Below are 22,603 nucleotides of genomic sequence, written 5' to 3' on the forward strand. Positions count from 1 at the left end.
TTCTCTCGATTGCTACACTTTCTCAACACCTATTCTGTACTAGACCCTCTACAATCTGGCTTCCGCACTGCTCACTCTACTGAAACAGCCCTCACTAAAATAACTGACGACCTCCACGCTGCCAAAGACAGAGGTCATTACACTCTGCTCATATTACTCGACCTCTCTGCAGCATTCGACACCGTGGACCACCCTCTTCTCCTTCACATTCTCCATACTCTTGGTATTCGGAACAAAGCTTTATCCTGGATCTCCTCTTACCTCTCCCATCGTACTTTCAGTGTCTCTTTTGCTAACACCTCCTCCTCCTCTATTGATCTCTCTGTGGGGGTACCCCAGGGCTCTGTCCTGGGACCCCTTCTCTTTTCTCTCTACACACTCTCTCTAGGTGACCTAATCACATCTTTTGGGTTTAAATATCACCTCTATGCTGACGACACACAAATTTACCTTTCAACCCCTGACCTTACACCTGCTATACAGACCAAAGTTTCTGAATGCCTCTCTGGAATATCATCCTGGATGGCCATCCGCCGACTGAAACTTAACATGGCAAAAACAGAGCTCCTTATACTACCTCCCAAACCTGGCCCTACTACATCCTTCCACATTGCTATTGGAAATACGATCATTCACCCAGTAGCCCAAGCACGCTGCCTTGGGGTCACACTTGATTCCTCTCTCTCATTCTCCTCTCATATTCAAAACGTTTCTAAAACTTGTCGCTTTTTCCTCCGCAATATCACAAAGATACGCCCTTTCCTCTGTTACTCAACTGCTAAAACTCTGACTCAGGCCCTCATTCTCTCACGTCTCGATTACTGCAACCTCCTGCTGTCCGGCCTTCCTACCTCTCACCTGTCTCCCCTACAATCTATCCTAAACACTGCTGCCAGAATCACTCTACTCTTTCCTAAATCTGTCTCAGCATCTCCCCTCCTGAAATCCCTCTCCTGGCTGCCGATTAAATCGCGTATCTCACACTCAATTCTACTGCTCACTTTTAAAGCTTTACATTCTTCTGCCCCTCATTACATCTCAGCCCTAATTTCTCGCTATGCACCATCACGACTCTTGCGTTCTTCTCAAGGATGTCTTCTTTCTACCCCCTTTGTATCTAAAGCTCTCTCCCGCCTTAAACCTTTCTCACTTTCTGCCCCACACCTCTGGAATGCTCTTCCCCTCAATACCCGACTAGCCCCCTCGCTATCCACCTTTAAGACCCACCTTAAGACACATCTGCTTAAAGAAGCATATGAGTAGCACTGGATAATCATGGACACATGACACAAAGCTTGGCCTCCTGCAGACGCACTTACTAGTATTCCCTCCTACTGTCTCTGTACGTTCTCCCTACCTACCAATTAGATTGTAAGCTCCTCGGAGCAGGGACTCCTTCCTTAATGTTACTTTTACAGTATGTCTGAAGCACTTATTCCCATGATGTGTTATTTATATTTGCTATTTATATGACATGTATTACTACTGTGAAGCGCTATGTACATTTTATGGCGCTATACAAATAAAGACATACATACATACATACATACTTAATGTCTTATAGAGGTGAAAATAACAAGTGAGTTTACGTGCCCTGTGTGTATACTAGTTGAGTGTAATCACACTGCTGACAAGGGCAGGTGAAGGTGATGATAGACGAAGCTAATAATACATTAAAAATATATATCATAAAAAATGTATACGTAAAAAAATGTATATATAATATATATATAATGTAGTACCTAAAAAAAAAATATATATATATATGTAAATGATGAACTAGAAGATAATCTCTGTACTGGATTGCAAATGCAAGAGTAAAAATAAAATTACGTAAATTAAAATGAGGATCAGAGGTAGACTATGCAAACCAAAAATGTGATCCTAATAAATAATCGCGAATAGAACAAGTCCAATATTAGTGAAGATGAAAATTTCAAAGCCTTGGGCAGATGTATCTGTGGTTAGAAGAGAAGAAGCAGGTTAGTAATTACCTTGGACTAAACATCTGTAATGCCCATGGGTAGAATTGATGGGCCATAGTCTGGGGTATTGAGTGCTCACATGAATGCCCCCAGATCTATATCTATGTTGAGTCCTCTGGGTGTTAGTGTCTTTAATTTATATATCCAGAAGGTTTCTCGTTGGCATAGCTTACGCAACCTGTCCCCACCTCTCCAGTTGACGTCAACCCTCTCTATTCCCTTATACGTCAGAAGGTTTGGGTTACCCTCGTGGAATTCGCTAAAATGCTTAGAGACACTGTGTGTCATTAGCTGCCTTTTTATGTTCCCCATGTGTTCCAGTACGCGGACTCGCAGAGGTCTTGAAGTGCGGCCCACGTACTGGAGCCCACATGGGCAGGACAATAGATAAACAATATGATCTGTGCGGCAGCTTAGGTGTTGCTTGATCTTGAAGGTTTCTTTTGTTACAGTGGACGTGAACTCCATTCTATTTCCCTTTGCTGCTTGTTTGCATGCTTTGCAATTGAAGCAGCTATGGAAACCTTTTACTGAAGTTAACCAGGTTTGAATTTTTGGTTCTTCTTTTTTGAAGACGCTGGGTGCTAGTTGGGATTTAATGCACGGGGCCTTTCTAAATATCACTTTTGGGACATTGGGGATATTGTCTTTGAGGATAGGGTCTTGTTGTACCACATGCCAATGTCTTTTAATGATTTTTTGAATCTTCATGGCATCTGAATTATAGGTGCTAATGAATGGGGTTTGGAATTGTGTATTACCCTGTTTTTCTTTTGAGATCAGCATGTCGCTACGTGACAGTGCATTAGTTTTAACTACCGCTGATTCAATAAGTTCTGTAGGGTACCCTCTTTCAAGAAATCTACCCTTCAATATGTCAGCTTGGTCCCTAAAGGTGCTATCATCAGTGCAGTTTCTCCGTACTCTCCGAAACTGGCCAAACGGTATGTTTTCTAGCCACCTCGGGTGGTGGCAACTGGTGGTCATTAAAAAGTTATTAGCGTCCGTTGGCTTAAAGAATGTTTTTGTTTTTATTTCTAAATTTTCTATGTATATAGTTAGGTCCAGGTAGTTGATATTTACCTTGCTTTGCTCAGATGTGAAAAGTAAAAGGTTTCCATAGCTGCTTCAATTGCAAAGCATGCAAACAAGCAGCAAAGGGAAATAGAATGGAGTTCACGTCCACTGTAACAAAAGAAACCTTCAAGATCAAGCAACACCTAAGCTGCCGCACAGATCATATTGTTTATCTATTGTCCTGCCCATGTGGGCTCCAGTACGTGGGCCGCACTTCAAGACCTCTGCGAGTCCGCGTACTGGAACACATGGGGAACATAAAAAGGCAGCTAATGACACACAGTGTCTCTAAGCATTTTAGCGAATTCCATGAGGGTAACCCAAACCTTCTGACGTATAAGGGAATAGAGAGGGTTGACGTCAACTGGAGAGGTGGGGACAGGTTGCGTAAGCTATGCCAACGAGAAACCTTCTGGATATATAAATTAAAGACACTAACACCCAGAGGACTCAACATAGATATAGATCTGGGGGCATTCATGTGAGCACTCAATACCCCAGACTATGGCCCATCAATTCTACCCATGGGCATTACAGATGTTTAGTCCAAGGTGATTACTAACCTGCTTCTTCTCTTCTAACCACAGATACATCTGCCCAAGGCTTTGAAATTTTCGTCATCACTAATATTGGACTTGTTCTATTCACGATTATTTATTAGGATCACATTTTTGGTTTGCATAGTCTACCTCTGATCCTCATTTTAATTTACGTAATTTTATTTTTACTCTTGCATTTGCAATCCAGTACAGAGATTATCTTCTAGTTCATCATTTACACATATATATATATTTTTGAGGTACTACATTATATATATATTATATATACATTTTTTTACGTATACATTTTTTATGATATATATTTTTAATGTATTATTAGCTTCGTCTATCATCACCTTCACCTGCCCTTGTCAGCAGTGTGATTACACTCAACTAGTATACACACAGGGCACGTAAACTCACTTGTTATTTTCACCTCTATAAGACATTAAGTCAGCATGTTATTCATAACTTTCACTTTCACATCATCAATTTATCACCCCAATTATTATTATCTCCACTAACTAACAATAGGTAATCAAATTCACCTTTATCACACTTAATATGTACACTTTACACTTTAATATTTAAACTATGTTTATTTTTATCATGTTTTGAATTAACACCAGATTATATTTATCTATTTTTTTTGGGGTAACCCACAGTACAATGTAAATTCTTTATTTTTTCATTTCATAAGATAACCACCACATATCACTATAGTATTACCAAAAGAGACACAAAACTCTCTACATATATGCAATTTTATTTGTCCATATAGAGGGGCTTATGGCACACTAAAAAGAACACACTTTATATATGCAGCCCTCGGAGGCAGAACTAACACCTTCCATGCTATTTTTGGCATGGTTCCAACTTTTACTAGGTTAAAACCCACACCCGGTCACAAATGGGAAACCTTAGAGACATCCATTAGGATACATAAACGCGAAGCATGTACATGACTGTGCGCGCATTTTTACCCCGTCAAAAACATGGAACTTTATTGAGACTCAACATGGACATTAAAAAGGCCTCCATGAGGGCGCGCGGCTACATTGCCTATGCCAGGATGCAATTCCGAAAACTTTCAATTCCGAAAACTTTATTAGCAAACTGAATCTTACACACGCGCGACCCAACAGAAGATGGGATGCGCGCGCAACTTGAAAGATGGCGACGTCCCGTCGCAGCAGAGAAACGTGAATGGGACAGCACCGCGATCAGGATTGGCTAATCCTTGCATAAAAGAGACAGGGAACAGTCAGTCCTCATCTACAGAGCCTGAGGAAGTCCAGTTCCGGACGAAACGCGTTGCTCTTTCTTTCATCTGGGACATTTCACAGCACACCACAGAGGAGGCAGAGGTGTAGTTGCAGCTCCCCATCCGGACGCGGAAGGCGAGACCCCCTACTACTATACACCACACTGCCCCCCTCCTTGCTTTTACTTCCCCACAGAAGCCTTTGGTTTCTGTTTTTATACGTTTATTTTCATGTTTTTTATTAAAATTAGTTTTTTACCCTCCAGACCATAGTGTCTTTCATTTGTTGTTTAAACCCATCTTCAGCTTCAGCTACACCAGGAATAGAAGTGCAAAGAAACCGCTAGGAGTGTGTACTCACACTGGCCCGTGTGAGTAGTGTGTTATATATATACACTTTGTATCTTTGTCCCCACCCCTCCATCACCATCTGCTACCAATTGGGTAATATCACTTAATGGGCAGAAACAAGATACCAAGATAGGAACACACTCACATTAGCCCGTGTGAGTGCTAGATTATACCATTTTATTTCAGTGGTTTACAAATACCCCATCCTCCCCCTCATTGAAGTCTCTATATACGTATGACTTAATCCTATCCTCTTTTTTGTTTATATGAGAGGAAATCCCCCTGGAGCGGAACATTGAACCAACGAAGTAAGCAGAACATACAACAACAAGAAGAAGAACTCACACCGCGGGGAGAGAAGCATCATCGCAAGATCAACTGGATTCCCAAAGAAACCTTGAAGCGACTGAGCTTACACAAGGCCGTGTAAGTTATATATTATTATTTTTACCCTTCCACCCACACATACACATTTATGTATGTTCACCCCTTAAAATTGGACATCAGCCACCTGAGCCATTACGCTTGCTCAGGGTATAAAGGCTTTATGCGCCGCCCCTCCTTTGTGACGCTAAACCAAATAATGGAGACCACACAATGTTGGAAGAAAAGGTCACAGCTTTATTTTAACACCCGCTGTTAAAATCCTACCAGCCTGCCCGCCAGCCAAGTATGCTCCATGCAAAATGGGGGGGAGGGGGAGATCCCTGCCGACAGCCAGCAATCGGCCCGCTCCCTCCCCCCGCCCGTATCATGTGCATGGGGGGGGGGGGAGATCCCTGCCGACAGCCAGCAATTGGCCCGCTCCCTCCCCCAGCCCGTATCATGTGCATGGGGGGGGGGGGAGATCCCTGCCGACAGCCAGCAATTGGCCCGCTCCCTCCCCCCGCCCGTATCATGTGCATGGGAGGGAGATCCCTGCCGACAGCCAGCAATTGGCCCGCTCCCTCCCCCAGCCCGTATCATGTGCATGGGAGGGAGATCCCTGCCGACAGCCAGCAATTGGCCCGCTCCCTCCCCCCGCCCAAAAGCACTGTAAAATGGGAGGGGGAGATCCTCATTCAGCCGATGTTGGGCTGCTTCCCTCCCCCTCCCGCCCCTAGGGTCAGCTTAGGCCCAGCCATAAAGCTGGCGCCCAGCCTTTTACCAGCGTTGATTGGGCATAGGCCGGCCCGGCCCTAAAGCCGGCGCCTCCAGCCTGCCGCGCTGTTCTAGGGGCTCCAGCTGAGGGACAGACCCTAAAGTCCTCGCCCTTTCTCCGTCTCGTGAGCTTGGCTGGCGCGGCAGCTCCGCCACCCGGAGGCCCCTCTGCCGGGCACTGGCTACCCTGGGGCCGACACGCCCACCCAAAGCTGCGACCTCTGATCTTAATTCTTCCCGCAAAAAACCCTTGATGTTACTTAAGAACACCTCCAACCCCTTTGGTGATAGATGCACACAGTCCCTTCTGCGCCAGCTGCACTCCTTGGTGTCAGTCCCTCTGCACTTTAAGAGTTTTACCGCCGCTAGAGGATGAATTTTGCCCGTGGCCTTATTTACCTTCCTCCTAGCTTTCTCTTTCCGTGGCCCTTTTAAAATTTGCTTTGGACTAATTACAGACCAAATGATTAAAACCTCACTCCACAGCGCCTTCAAGCGGGCGCGTTCCTGCCGTAACCGATAAATCAACTCTAGTGTTTTGGTGTTGGCTGGATCATTCCCCACGAGGTGTAGCAAACTAACATCCGGTTTCACCTGAAATTCTGCTCGCGCCTTGTCCAGAGCCGGTTACAGATCAACCAAGCACCTTCCTCTCTTCCCAAGCCAACGCTGATTCACCCCCTCCCCCGTACACCACAGCTGCTGGCCGCACCGCTGATCCTTCGCCCATACGTGCGCCCACTGAACGAAAGGAATGTCCCATGATCCACACTTCCAGGGTGTTTTGTGCAGCTGTCTACTGAGAGGGAAAAACATGTTAATCTTCTTGGCTCCGCACGTTGCTTTGCCCTTAGGCCCTGATGTAACCCCCTATAGGCACTGGGTTTCCACCTCCCCGGTTTCCACATTTGGTCCGGCATACAGCCGTTCTCAGCTACCGCTGTTGCGGCACCAATTCTAAAGCAATGGGTAACAAATACACTGGGATCCATCCCCCTTAGCAGCAAGGCACCGCCTAAAAACGCTTTGAAATTGGTACCTTGTGAGTGGTGTTGCGTCCCGATGGATGATGAAATTGCTCCCAACCTTGGCCCTGTGCCTTACGTGCCCCTTACTCAACGCCACTGGGCAAACTTCCGTTATCCTCTATAGTGAGGTGGACCCACGCTCCCCTTCCCGCTTGGTCGGTTTCAGACCTGTGAATCTTGCATACCACTGACGTAGCATTGAGAATCATGCTCGCGAAAAACAAGCCCGAACCCTGGATTGTTTAAGATGCCGCCACTAGCTCGCCAACCCTGGAGGCACCAAGAAAGCCACGGCAAATACTACTCTGAACAGTTCCCTTTTCCGCTGTACTGAAACATGGCTCTTTTGCTGCCATCATCAATACCTTGAATAAGAACGCTGTGACATTCGAAACGCGTTGTATGGGTCTTTTGTCACATTAAAGTGCCCTTTTATTTATTTATTTTTGAATCTGGGTCCTTCCTGCTCCGTTTTTGCTAGTGCGCTTTTGTTCTCCATTTTCCTGTTATAGTGCATATCTGAAGCTGCACAGCCTGCCTACCACTCCTAGGATGTGAGTATTGCTTATGTTCAGGGGAACCTGCCAATGAGACTGAGGGTGAGTGGCTTGTACCCTCTACCACCTGTCTTCAGGAGTATAGTACCCATACTATTGCATATTAAGCACTATATCATATCATTTTATATACCTTGGCTTAGTGGTTTGGCTCACTTTATTTCATTATACCTGCATAGAGCGCTTTAGCCTATTATTCTATCATCAATATCTGAAGCCTGTCTGGCGTTATCGGCTCCTTACTGTCAGTTCACTTGGCTTCACCCCTATCCCAGCCTATTCTTAGGGTTCTCCTAACTATGAAATCCTAGTTATGTCCTTGCAGATGTGCCATTTCAGAAAACCACAGTCCTGCCATCATGGCCCCAACCCCCAGCTGCCTTCTGGGCCTGTAGGAAGCTAATGATCCGCGCGCTGCTACCACGCTTACCCTCGACTCTGTCCTTTTGCTTAAATACTAGCCATGTGTGCCAAGCCTGGAGGTATATATAGAGGCGAATTTAAGATTGCGACTTGCGAGTGTGGTAACCAAATTCTAAACATATTCTTCCCACGATGTTTCCCAAATGTTTTATATGTGTCGCATCTAAGGTCTATGTATTTAAGGACGTTCAGACCCTCTTCTGGGTGCTTCTCCAGCAGGCAGCTGGCTAACACAAGGTAACCTCTTAGCCAGTTGTCCATGATTTATACTTACTAGCTCTCTCCTCACCTGTAGCCTTTGCTTTTTCCCTGGCCTGAAACCCATCAGCAAAAGGTTGTGTACGTCCGTGAACTTTCCCTTTTATTATCTCACTTTGAGTGTAGATAGAAGAATCCGTCTAGCTACTTCCAGAGCAAGCGGGTAAATAGTGGCTGAACCAGCCTGGGTGGTGAAGGATTGGTACTGGTCCCCCCGCGCCCCCTGCTTGGCGTCGCACCCAGAGCGGGTGTCTGGCTTCCCTCCTCGGCGTCCGTTGAATTGATCAGCAGTACTGCCGCTCCTATCTAGATCAAAACTCACCAGTGAAGGAATGAACAAATAATTTATTAAATTACCTAAACGGATACACCAACAAACAGAAAAGAGAACCTCCTCCCACGCGTTAATTGAAATGGTCTTTCTCAAGGCGTGTAAACCGACTGGAGAGAGGTCCTAGCGCCGGCGTAAGTGTCCTTCCCTTTACATTAAAGTGTAAGCTCTTCGGGGTAGGGACTCTACCTTAATGTTACTTTAATGCCTAAAGCACTTATTCCCATGATCTGTTATTTATATGATCTGATATTTATTTGGTTACCACGTGTATTACTAATGTGAAGCGCTATGTACCTTAATGGCGCTATATAAATAACGACATACAATACAATACAATTGCTGGCACTTACGCCGTCATCCTTAATTTTTGGGGCCTTGCTCTCCCGCCCGCGCTGCCCCCTGCGTTGCACCGCTTGGCCTAGCCTTAAGTGTAAAATATACTGGACACCTAACAAGCTCCTATTGAACCCCCAAAATAACCACAACATATATATATAAGCATATGAGTGTCAAGAGGAGTGCTACTGAGCATGGCAATATATATATATTTAAAACCAGAGACAGAACATAAAACACAGACAAAACTCAGTTTTAGCACATCCAGTGAGACTCATACACGGTACAGTGCCTAAATATATATGTAGAAATATCTATTAAATAAAATGGTCTTTTAGTTTGACATCTTTGGCCAAAATTGTTGTAAGCCCCTGAGCCAACGCCAAGGCAGACCACATATCAGGGGTCCCTAACGCTAATATAAATTCTTAATAACCTGTGTAATAACAGGAAGAATGATTTATAGTAAATCTGTCAATATTAGTAGCAAAGTTCTAAGTCTGACTGAAGCTTTTATTAACCTGTACATTACCAGGAAAAGCACTCTGTATTAGAGTTGTCACAACCATACTGCAAGCAGGCGAGTTCCCCTGAGTGGCTTAATAGATACCTAGCCTTAAGTGACCGGAGAATCACCGCTGTCTCTTTAGGAATTTATACATACAGGTTTTGTGAAACGTCGCTGTCACTATCTGAGTCGCTATTACCCGTACTAGACTAGGATTTATTTCCTTACCTGGAATCTCGTTGCTCGGGTTAGTACCCTGCGCTGACCTGGCCTGAAGCGCGGTGACTGGCCTCGGCGCCTGTCCCCCTCCTCGCCATGCGTCGGTGAAGGTGGGTAGGGGTCCTGGTCCACATTCCATGGGTGCAATGACCAGTCATTGGCCGTCGCTTCCTGCGAAAACTGAGAGGACCCCATGCAGGATCCCGGGGCTGGGTCGCCTTAAATCCTCTCCCCCCACCCCCGCCGGTGACAGAGCAGAACGCCCGTCTCTGCGCTGCAGTTAATCTGCCCGACACAGCGTGGCCCATGGGTGGGAGGGGCAGGGGCCCCCGGTGGCTGGGGCGGTTATACACCAGACCTCCCGCGCCCATGCCTGCTGGAGGTAAGTAGGTGGGGTGGTTGGGTATGGCGTGTGGTTATATGCTATGTTGGTGCTTCACTGTAGTAACCCTGCTCACAGTCTGTCCTGTACTGTGAGGGGTAAGGTTGAGGTCGCCCTGAGGGGTGAACTTGAGGTCGCCCTGCAGTACCGCAAGGGGCCTCATGGTGGCGCTGCTGCAGAGGAGGGCCAAGGTAACAGCCTGCCTCTGCAGACCTGCCTGTGACCTCCTGTCTCTTTAATAAACATGGGGCGGGAACCCCCCCCCTCCCCTGCTCACAGAAGCCCGTGAAGGGAGGGTGGAGCAGGGGGGAAGGGAGGGTGGAGCAGGGGGGAAGGGAGGGTGGAGCAGGGGGGAAGGGAGGGTGGAGCAGGGGGGAAGGGAGGGTGAGCAGGGGGGAAGGGAGGGTGGAGCAGGGGGAAAGGTCAGCCTGCAGCCCGCGCGCGGGAGAACCGCGCCCCTCCCTCCCCTGCTGCAGCACATTGGAGGGAGGTGAGTCATGGTGCCGAGGAGCCAGCAGCACCGCACGCAGGTTGGAGGGGTGAGTGGGATGGGGGCGCGGGACGGAGCCAGATTGTCCCTGTGGTGGAGGGGTGAGGAGGCGGTGTGGTGGGAGCCGGCGCGTGGCCACCCTCAGCAGAGGGGTAAGGGGCCTGTTGCAGTGGGAGCCGACAGGAGCGCTCCCCGTGGGATAGCCCCTGCGGTCGGGAGAGATAGTAGGGGGGGGGGAGACCTGGGCATCGGGCGCCCTGCTCGGCGCGCGGCCGTCACCTGCAGAGTGGTGAGCGGGCTGGCGGCGCCGGCGGCGGAAGCACAGGAGCGACCCGCCCCCCTCCCTGCCGGGACTGCGCTTGGGCAGAGGGAGTAGGGCGCGGGCGGCGGGGCCTCGCCGAAGCGCGAACCGGGAGGGGGGACAAGGCCTGGGAGCAGGGGAAGGAGGGGGTGCGGGAATAGAGGCCGGGAGGCGCCGTGGACCGGCGGGGGAATCAGTAGTGAGGCGGAGGGACCTTGCAGGGGAAAAAGCCGAGAGGTGGCGGGGCACAGACTGGGGGGTGGGGGGCGGATAGGGGGGCATAAGGCTGGAGGGGGCCCCAGGGTGGGCGCGGGAGCGTGGTGTGCTGCAAGCAGGCGCCTGCACTTGCCGGGGGAGCTGGGAGGGCTGTGGGATGGGGAATGGGGATCCCTACCTGCACCTCAGCGCTGGGATCTGCGCGGGGCGGGGACACTTACCGGCTCCTCTGGTGCCGCAGCATCAGCGGGCTCCTCAGGCTCATGGGTGAGGCTGGCAGGACTCGGGGTCTTCATACAGCGGGGGGCTGCTGCAGTCACTGCGGTCTTGAAATGGCAGCTCGGCAGCAGCCAGCGTTCCTGCAAGGTAAGGGGAGAATTCCGTTAGCTCTGTCTCTCTCCCCTGGGGCCCCGCTCTTTATACCCTCTCCCCCCTCCCCCTGCATGGGAGGGGACAAGCAGCCTTCCCACTCCGTGTGGGAAGGGGGAGGGGGGTTAGCCGACCCCCCCCCCCCTACCAGCTCTCGCCAATCAGGACGTCGCAGCCCTTAAGGAGCCTACGACCCCATGCTGGGGCCTCTGCCTCTTCATAACCGCTACATTTTATTAAGTGTCAATTACTAGATCTATTACACTGCCTGTTTCCCACAACTGTGCTCCCCCATCCTTTCTGTATTCATTGCCTATAAGGGTCCTGGATAGATCCTGCTGGGGTCCCGAGTCCCAGGAAGACATCACTTGAAAACCACTCTCAGGCAGCATCATACCCCCCTATTCTTACATTTCCGTATATCCGACAAGCTCCACAGAGATAGCGCCCGGGTATCTCTCCAAACAGCTGTGTGTGATAGATAGCTCTGTGTGTGTGTGTGTGTGTGTGTGTGTGTGTGTGTGTGTGTGTGTGTGTGTGTGTGTGTGTGTGTGTGTGTGTGTGTGTGTGTGTGTGTGTGTGTGTGTGTGTGTGTGTGTGATAGGTGTGTGTGTGTGTGTGTGTGTGTGTGTGTGTGTGTGTGTGTGTGTGTGTGTGTGTGTGTGTGTGTGTGTGTGTGTGTGTGTGTGTGTGTGTGTGTGTGTGTGTGTGTGTGTGTGTGTGTGTGTGTGTGTGTGACAGATAGCTGTGTGTGTGACAGATAGCTGTGTGTGTGTGTGTGTGTGTGTGTGTGTGTGTGTGTGTGTGTGTGTGTGTGTGTGTGTGTGTGTGTGTGTGTGTGTGTGTGTGTGTGTGTGACAGATAGCTGTGTGTGTGTGTGTGTGTGTGTGTGTGTGTGTGTGTGTGTGTGTGTGTGTGTGTGTGTGTGTGTGTGTGTGTGTGTGTGTGTGTGTGTGTGTGTGTGTGTGTGTGTGTGTGTGTGTGTGTGACAGATAGCTGTGTGTGTGATAGATAGCTGTGTGTGTGTTGTGTGTCTGACAGATAGCTGTGTGTGTGTGTTGTGTGTGTGACAGATAGCTGTGTGTATGATAGATAGCTGTGTGTGACAAATAGCTGTGTGTGATAGATAGCTGTGTGTGTGACAGATAGCTGTGTGTGTGACAGATATCTGTGTGTGTGTGACAGATAGCTGTGTGTGTGATAGATAGCTGTGTGTGTGTTGTGTGTGTGACAGATAGCTGTGTGTGTGACAGATAGCTGTGTGTGTGTGACAGATAGCTGTGTGTGTGATAGATAGCTGTGTGTGTGTTGTGTGTGTGACAGATAGCTGTGTGTGTGACAGATAGCTGTGTGTGTTGTGTGTGTGACAGATAGCTGTGTGTGTGATAGATAGCTGTGTGTGTGTTGTGTGTGTGACAGATAGCTGTGTGTGTGTTGTGTGTGTGACAGATAGCTGTGTGTGTGACAGATAGCTGTGTGTGTGTGACAGATAGCTGTGTGTGTGATAGATAGCTGTGTGTGTGTTGTGTGTGTGACAGATAGCTGTGTGTGTGACAGATAGCTGTGTGTGTTGTGTGTGTGACAGATAGCTGTGTGTGTGACAGATAGCTGTGTGTGTGTGTGTGTGACAGATAGCTGTGTGTGTGACAGATAGCTGTGTGTGTGTGTGACAGATAGCTGTGTGTGTGACAGATAGCTGTGTGTGTTGTGTGTGTGACAGATAGCTGTGTGTGTGACAGATAGCTGTGTGTGTGTGTGTGTGACAGATAGCTGTGTGTGTGACAGATAGCTGTACCTTCACGCTGCTTTATATCTAGGACTCCAATGATTGAAGCTTTAAACTGATTCCCGACTTCCACAGGAAGGTCAAAGGAATACGGATCTGGGGGGAGAGAGAAGGGGTTGAGGGGAGAGGGAAGGGGGTGAGAGAGAAGGGGGTGAGGGGGAGAGGGAAGGGGGTGAGAGAGAAGGGGGTGAGGGGGAGAGGGAAGGGGGTGAGAGAGAAGGGGGTGAGAGGAGAAGGGGGTGAGAGAGAAGGGGGTGAGAGAGAAGGGGGTGAGGGAGAGGGGGGTGAGAGAGAGGGGTGTGAGGGGGAGCGAGAAGGGGTGAGAGAGGAAGGGGAGAGAGAAGGGGGCGAGAGAGTGGGGGAGGGGGGAGAGAGAGAGGGAGGGAGAGACAGAGGGAGGGAGAGAGACAGAGGGAGGGAGAGAGAGAGAGAGACAGAGGGAGGGGAAGGAGAGAGAGAGAGAGAGAGAGAGAGAGAGAGAGACAGAGGAAGGGGAAGGAGAGAGAGAGAGAGAGAGAGAGGAGAGAGAGAGAGAGAGAGGAGAGAGAGGAGAGAGAGAGAGAGAGAGAGAGAGAGAGAGAGAGAGAGAGAGAGAGAGAGAGAGAGAGAGAGAGAGAAGAGAGAGAGAGAGAGAGAGAGAGAGAGAGAGAGAGAGAGAGAGGTGGGGGGGGGAGAGTGGGAGGAAATATATATATATATAGAGAGAGAGAGAGAGAGAGAGAGAGAGGGATAGAGGGAGAAAGAGAGATATTAGATATCTATCGGTGTATAATAGAACGTCAGCTCTTTGGCTCTCTGTGTATTAGAGAGTCAGCTCCTGGGCTGTGTGTGTATTAGAGTGTCAGCTCTTTGGCTCTCTGTGTATTAGAGAGTCAGCTCTTTGTCTCTCTGTGTATTAGAGAGTCAGCTTCTGGGCTGTGTGTGTATTAGAGCGTCAGCTTCTGGCCTCTGTGTGTATTAGAGTGTCAGCTCCTGGGCTCTGTGTGTATTAGAGAGTCAGCTCCTGGCCTCTGCGTGTATTAGAGAGTCAGCTCCCTGGCCTCTGCGTGTATTAGAGTGTCAGCTCCTGGGCTCTGTGTGTATTAGAGAGTCAGCTCCTGGCCTCTGCGTGTATTAGAGAGTCAGCTCCTGGGCTGTGTGTGTATTAGAGTGTCAGCTCCGGGCTGTGTGTGTATTAGAGCGTCAGCTCCTGGCTGTGTGTGTATTAGAGCGTCAGCTCCTGGGAGCTGTGTGTGTATTAGAGAGTCAGCTCCTGGGCTGTGTGTGTATTAGAGTGTCAGCTCCTGGGCTCTGTGTGTATATTAGAGAGTCAGCTCCTGGCCTCTGCGTGTATTAGAGTGTCAGCTCCTGGGCTGTGTGTGTATTAGAGAGTCAGCTCCTGGCCTCTGCGTGTATTAGAGAGTCAGCTCCTGGGCTCTGCGTGTATTAGAGAGTCAGCTCCTGGGCTGTGTGTATTAGAGTGTCAGCTCCCGGGCTGTGTGTATTAGAGTGTCAGCTCCCGGGCTGTGTGTGTATTAAGCGTTAGCTCCTGGGCTCTGTGTATATTAGAGAGTCAGCTCCTGGCCCCTGCTTGCATTAGAGTGTCAGCTCCTGCCTCTGCGTGTATTAGGAGTGTCAGCTCATGGCCTCTGTGTGTATTAGAGAGTCAGCTCCTGGGCTGTATGTGTATTAGAGTGTCAGCTCCTGGGCTGTGTGTGTATTAGAGAGTCAGCTCCTGGGCTGTGTGTGTATTAGAGAGTCAGCTCCTGGGCTGTGTGTATTAGAGTGTCAGCTCCTGGGCTGTGTGTGTATTAGAGAGTCAGCTCCTGGGCTGTGTGTGTATTAGAGTGTCAGCTCCTGGGCTGTGCGTGTATTAGAGTGTTAGCTCCTGGCCTCTGTGTGTATTAGAGTGTCAGCTCCTGGGCTGTGTGTGTATTAGAGAGTCAGCTCCTGGGCTGTGTGTGTATTAGAGTGTCAGCTCCTGGGCTGTGCGTGTATTAGAGTGTTAGCTCCGGGCCTCTGCGTGCATTAGAGTGTCAGCTCCTGGGCTGTGTGTATATTAGAGAGTCAGCTCCTGGGCTGTGTGTGTCCCCTTTCAGTGAGAGAGAGCTCAGTCTCCCGCGCACGCCCCCTCCCTGGCAGTGAGAGATAGCTCAGTCTCCCGCGCACACCCCTCCCTGGCAGTGAGAGATAGCTCAGTCTCCCGCACACGCCCCCTCCCTGGCAGTGAGAGCAGAGCTCAGTCTCCCACGCACGCCCCCTCCCTGGCAGTGAGAGAGAGCTCAGTCTCCCGCGCATGTCCCCTCCCTGGCAGTGAGAGATAGCTCAGTCTCCTGCGCACGCCCCCTCCCTGGCAGTGAGAGATAGCTCAGTCTCCCGCGCACGCCCCCCTCCCTGGCAGTGAGATCTCAGTCTCCCGCGCATGTCCCCTCCCTGGCAGTGAGAGATAGCTCAGTCTCCACGCACGCCCCCTCCCTGGCAGTGAGAGATAGCTCAAGTCTCCCGCGCACGCCCCCTCCCTGGCAGTGAGAGAGAGCTCAGTCTCCCGCGCACGCCCCCTTCCTGGCAGCGAGAGATAGCTCAGTCTCCCGCGCACGCCCCCTCCCTGGCAGTGAGAGAGAGATGTGCACGCCCCCTCCCTGGCAGTGAGAGATAGCTCAGTCTCCTGCGCACGCCCCCTCCCTGGCAGTGAGAGAGCTCAGTCTCCCGCGCACGCCCCCTCCCTGGCAGTGAGAGATAGCTCAGTCTCCCGCACACGCCCCCTCCCTGGCAGTGAGAGATAGCTCAGTCTCCCGCGCACGCCCCCTCCCTGGCAGTGAGAGAGAGCTCAGTCTCCCTCGCACGCCCCCCTCCCTGGCAGTGAGAGATAGCTCAGTCTCCCGCGCACGCCCCCTCCCTGGCAGTGAGAGATAGCTCAGTCTCCCGCACATGCCCCCTCCCTGGCAGTGAGAGAGAGCTCAGTCTCCCGCGCACGCCCCCTCCCTGGCAGTGAGAGACAGCTCAGTCTCCCGCGCACGCCCCCCTCCCTTACAGTGAGAGATAGCTCAGTCTCCCGCGCACGCCCCCTCCCTGGCAGTGAGAGATAGCTGTGCATGCCCCCTCCCTGGCAGTGAGAGAGAGCTCAGTCTCCCGCGCACGCCCCCTCCCTGGCAGTGAGAGATAGCTCAGTCTCCCGCACACGCCCCCTCCCTGGCAGTGAGAGATAGCTCAGTCTCCCGCGCACGCCCCCCTCCCTGGCAGTGAGAGAGAGCTCAGTCTCCCTCGCACGCCCCCTCCCTGGCAGTGAGAGATAGCTCAGTCTCCCGCGCATGCCCCCTCCCTGGCAATGAGAGATAGCTGTGCACGCCCCCTCCCTTGCAGTGAGAGATAGCTCAGTCTCCCGCGCACGCCCCCTCCCTGGCAGTGAGAGATAGCTCAGTCTCCCGCACACGCCCCCTCCCTGGCAGTGAGAGAGAGCTCAGTCTCCCGCGCACGCCCCCTCCCTGGCAGTGAGAGACAGCTCAGTCTCCCGCGCACGCCCCCTCCCTGACAGTGAGAGATAGCTCAGTCTCCCGCGCACGCCCCCTCCCTGGCAGTGAGAGATAGCTGTGCATGCCCCCTCCCTGGCAGTGAGAGAGAGCTCAGTCTCCCGCGCACGCCCCCTCCCTGGCAGTGAGAGATAGCTCAGTCTCCCGCTCACACCCCCACCCTGGCAGTGAAAGATAGCTGTGAACGACCCCTCCCTGGCAGTGAGAGATAGTTGTACACGCCACCTCCCTGGCAGTGAGAGATACAGTAGCTGTGAACGCCCCCTCCCTGGCAGTGAGAGATATCTGTGCACGCCCCCTCCCTGGCAGTGAGAGATAGCTGTGAACGCCCCCTCCCTGGCAGTGAGAGATAGCTGTGCATGCCCCCTCCCTGGCAGTGAGAGATAGCTGTGAACGCCCCCTCCCTGGCAGTGAGAGATAGCTGTGCACGCCCCCTCCCTGGCAGTGAGAGATAGCTGTGTACCCTTGCACGTGATGCTGTTGAACTTCCTCCCCGTGCTTGATCTCATTTCGCCCCACTGCCCCGGTGCCTGGCAGAGGCGGCTGCTGACGGGCCACGGGTTTTGCCCCAGGGGGCACATGATGCCCCAGGGGGCACATGAATCGGGCGGTGCTGCCCTCATTCAGCCCGTCCGTCAGGGCTACGAGCCCCCCCGGGAATCCCGTTTCTGAGGGGCACACCACGGGGGGGTCATCGGCTGTGAGAGAGGGAGAGAGAGAGAGAGTGGGGGTTATACACTGGCGACACACTTTATTCGAGCTCGGCTAGTCCCACGAATTCGGGTATACCCGGGTGTATTGAGGTTTGTGACTGTTTTCTGCCCGAGTGCATTGAGGTATTTTCCAGGCAGGGATTGAAGCATTTTATTCCCGCTGGCTGCAATACTGCACAGTATATATATATATACTGCATTACAATTCATGAATTTATGCCATCTGGTAGACACGCGAAGCATTGCAGCCTATTAAATCCTAATCATTATCATTTAACAGATCAGCCGCCCGTCAGCCAGGCATGAACCCAGGCTGGGAAGGCAAACGCAACGGGGCTTGTCAGAGGTGAGGAGCGGCGCATTCCAGGTATCTGCCAGGTACATACTGGGTATTTGCTCGAATAAAGTGTGTAGGTGCAGTATGTGTGTGTTCCGAGAGATAACGGAGAGAGAGAGCGCGGAGAGAGAGAGAGCGCGGAGAGAGAGAGAGAGTGGGGGTTATATGTGTGTGTACCGAGAGATAACGGAGAGAGAGAGCGCGGAGAGAGAGAGCGCGGAGAGAGAGAGATAACGGAGAGAGAGAGAGATAACGGAGAGATAACGGAGAGAGAGAGAGAGAGAGAACAGGGAGAGAGAGAGAACAGTGTCATGGAACAGGTATACCCCTGTCTACACTTCTGTTTCACCCCCCCCCCCCCCCTTTTTCCTCGCAGCCCTGCCAGCTGTATGTGTTTGGTTCTGCACACAAACATAGTGCTTGTGTGATAAATGCAGTGCCATTTCCCCTCTCCCAGCAGCTTGCTGCATTAAAGATGCAACATTATTGCTACAAGTTGTAGCTTCCCCAGACACTCCTGTGAGTTGCCATAGCAGCCCCAGCCTTTCTCTCAAATGGGCTAGTCTGCTTTCTCCCCCTCTGCTCTGCCCACAGATGGTCTGTCCCCAGACTATCTTACTACCCAGCATACATTGCCATTTCCTTTTCCACCACACCACTGGACGAGTGAGTACCTTGCTGTAACCCCTGTAATGGTGCTGCAGGATTATCTTTTCACCTCCCTTTACTACTAAGCACACACAGAGATTTAGACCTACACCTCTACACAAGATACTGTTTTTCCCTGCTTTCTCCAAAATAAAGTAAGAAAAGAAACAGATCTTGTCGTGCTTGGAAAAGAGGGCGAGTTGACACTATCTGAGCTAAGTCATCACCACGTGACCCTCTGGCTTCCAGAATAGTGAAAAGATATCGTGTGCCTTACAGACACTTACAGGAGCTGCTACTCCAGACTCCATGACAATATAGAGCAGCCTCTACAGCAGTACAAGCAAGCAGCTTACACAGCTAATACAGAGCAGCCTCTACAGCACACAAAGGAAGCACCAAGTAGCTCAAACTGCAAGCAGCCTGCAGCCTTAACAGACAAGCAGCAGCCTACACTGCACAGCAGCCTTGCAACATACAGTGCTTCTTACACAAAGGATATGGTGTGAATAAGTTAAACACAGACAGGGTCTAGATGGGTGTTAACCCCTCTTTCACCCACTGTGTCTACCAGCGCTCTAAATAGCAGAATAATTAAACATATATATACATTTGTCGCAAAAAAAGATAAGGAACAACACACTACTAACAACAGTTACCTATAAAAAAATTAATCAAAAAAAAATAATAAAAATGAATCAATACTTAAATTGGAAGAATTCCAAAAAGTGTGTGTCCCAACATATGAAGTCCGTTCACAAGAAATATGGGTATGCTGCTTCTTTGCTCCTGGAACCAACCTCTGAACCAGAAGAAACTGTAGACAAGGGAAAAAAAAGAGAAAAAAGCGCAAGGCCCATAGGGTAGTATAGTCAAGTGTATGAGTGATCAAATACGGTTAAAAACACTTACAACAGTGTAGTTGGTACAGGCATATCGGTACTGGTATACAGACCGCAGGAACAGAGATGCTTTATTCGTCTGCTTGTCAGGGGTCTCAGAGTCCTGGCCCTTCTCCTCCTTACGATCGGCGAACTTCACTTCCGTGTCAGCTGACGCGTGACGTCGGCGCGGGTCATCGATCAGTGGGAGAACTACGGGTGGATCTCAGCTCCCTCCTCAAACACGGCGGTTCAGGCACTCTGCAAACAGCAACCTGTACCTCTCAGCAACCTAGTGCCAGCTCCCAACCAGTACAGTACAGCACAGCAACCAGAGCAATGTCAGCCCTACGCGTTTCGAGAACTATGTTCTCTTCGTCAGGGGCACTTTCATTGCTGGTTGCTTACAGAGGATATATATAGGGTGGTGCATTAATTAATTAAATAACGCAATCAATAAATTTGATCAGTGCCATTTGGTGTATGCTTCCAGTAACCCCATACAAATAGATGTTGGATAAACTGGAGTTACTATTACTCGTATATTGATTAATTTATTACAATCTTAATATATAAAATCAAAGGTTGGTACTAGCTGCGGTGAATGTGATTGGTCCGTGGCCACCCCGACTGTCTTTGCCCAAGAGGTACGCCCCACTGTGACACACACCGCCCACACGACTGTCATTGGCCAAAACTTACAGTGACATCACTGACACACACCTACTTCACTGTCACACACTTGCACTGACAGCATATCCCCACAGAAGCCCTGCAGAGTCCTTGGTAAGTTCATCTCACACTCTCACCCCTGTGTCTACACACACACACACACACACACACACACACACACACACACACACACACACACACACACACACACACACACACACACACACACACACACACACACACACACACACACACCATTTTAATATGTCCTGGTTCACACACACACTTTACATATTAATATGCCCACTTTACCAACTGAGTACACACACACACACACACACACACTCACACACTCACACCTGAGACCATGCTTCTTCACCTAATATCACATGAGATCCATATTAGATGAATGTTACATCTCTTAAAGGGATAAGTTGGAATCTACATTTTACAATATTAAGTGGCTGCTGTGAGTATCTCCTCACTAACTGTCATTTAATGCCTAAACATATTGTTATTTATTTGCTTAACTGAAAAGGGAATAAAAAAAACATGTTTAGTAGAAATTAATCTGCCCTCACACAAAATGGCTGCTGTGAGAATCTCCTCACTGTCATTGAATGCCTACAAATATTGTTATTTATTTGCTTTCACATGCTATTATTATGTATGTAGAAATGAACCTGCCCTCACACAAAATGGCTGCTGTGAGAATCTCCTCACTGCCATTTCATGCCTACTCTCCTTTTGCCTCCGCCCCTTATTGACATCAGATCAGAAGTTTCTCACTCAGTGTGTAGTTGGCCTACATTTATTACTCACGCAGTGCAGTTGTGGGTTTGTTTTTATATGTTTGCTCCAACTGGAACTACTAAAAATTATACTTCTTATTTTAAACAACATCAATTTATTTTATCTATTTAAATTCCGGCCAACGCCGGGTCTCGCCCAACAGTCCCTGTGCACATGGCCGCTCCGCGACACTCCCTGCGCACACTCATGCTATGGCGTGCCTTTCAATTTCTATTGCAAAAATGCCCGCACCTACCTTCACTCTCCCTCCGCAACGGCCGCCCAACAGTATCTGTGCACATGGCCGCCGCGCACCGCGACACTCCCTGCGCACACTCATGCTATGGCGTGACTTTACATTTATATAAAAACAATGGCCGCCCGTATCTTCATTCTCCCTCTGCAACGGCCGACCGACAGTCCCTGTGCACATGGCCGCCGCGCACCGCGACACTACCTGCGCACATTCAACACACATTCTCCCTCCACAACGGCCGGCCGACACTCCCTGTGCACATGGCCGACCATATGGCCTACACACACACACACGACGACACTACGAACAACACTCCCTGTAGCCCTGCACTCTCCCTTTATGCCTTACTACAAATACATATATATGAAAAAAATGGCGTGCGTTTACATTTCTATTACTACAATTGCCGCCCGTACATTCACCTACGCACTCTTTATTAACTTTGTAAAGTGGCCGACAAAATAACTTACATCTTCAATGTGACGCTTTGCAAATAACCGCCAGCCTGCACCTACGCACTGTAAATTCACTTTCTAAAATGGCCGACACGCAATTACAACATGTACATGACATGCACATTACACTATGTCCCGCTTTGCCAATTTTCAATTCTTTCCATTCTTACAATTATTTTATTTCGTTACTTTATTCAATCGCCGCTATACTAATTTGCATTTACATTACCACTACCACGTTCACAACATCTCTATGTTCACGATCCTCTGAAAAAAATATACATCATCATTTCATTTACCTTCAACATTCATACACTATTCAATACATTTCTTCATAAACTCTACACATTTATACCTTCATTCACACAACATCAACACACACATTACATTCATACATTCACCCTCATTCACGCATCAACTACATACATTACCATCACCATCTCCCTCTGCGCTCCGCACGGCAATCTCTCTATGCGCTCCGCAGACATAACCTCCCTCCCCGGCGCTCACTCACCTCAGCCTGGTATGTGACAGTGGCTCCCGCTGCGGGTGGACGCGCACACACTGCCCGAGGCCTCCCCCGTGTTCCCCTTACCTCAGCCTCCTGTCTCCCGGTGTGTCTCGGTCTCCGCGCCGCTCCTCTCGTCTGACACAGCTCAGGCCTCTACCTCCCTCCCTCCCTCCTTCAGTCAGCGGCCCCGGGCAGCGTAACTACAACCTGATTGGCTGCCAGCCGGCAACCTCACGGAACAGGCAAGCAGCCCTGCCGCGTCATTGGCT

General features: G+C 50.0%; 1 protein-coding gene across 1 annotated transcript in view; it reads right to left on the bottom strand.

Moving 5' to 3' along the window:
* The window catches only part of LOC142484993 (complement C2-like), a gene marked incomplete at its 5' end in the record, with an annotated part of 49,481 nt that extends 35,779 nt beyond the window's left edge, over positions 1-13,702 (bottom strand). The window contains one exon of the mRNA XM_075584229.1: positions 13,573-13,702. Within this exon, the coding sequence (XP_075440344.1) occupies positions 13,573-13,702 (130 nt within the window). The remainder of the gene's footprint in view (positions 1-13,572) is intronic.
* Between the last annotated feature and the right edge of the window lie 8,901 nt (positions 13,703-22,603).

The sequence above is a fragment of the Ascaphus truei genome, unplaced genomic scaffold (genome assembly GCF_040206685.1).
Source record: "Ascaphus truei isolate aAscTru1 unplaced genomic scaffold, aAscTru1.hap1 HAP1_SCAFFOLD_505, whole genome shotgun sequence".
In the NCBI taxonomy this organism is placed as follows: Eukaryota; Metazoa; Chordata; class Amphibia; order Anura; family Ascaphidae; genus Ascaphus; species Ascaphus truei.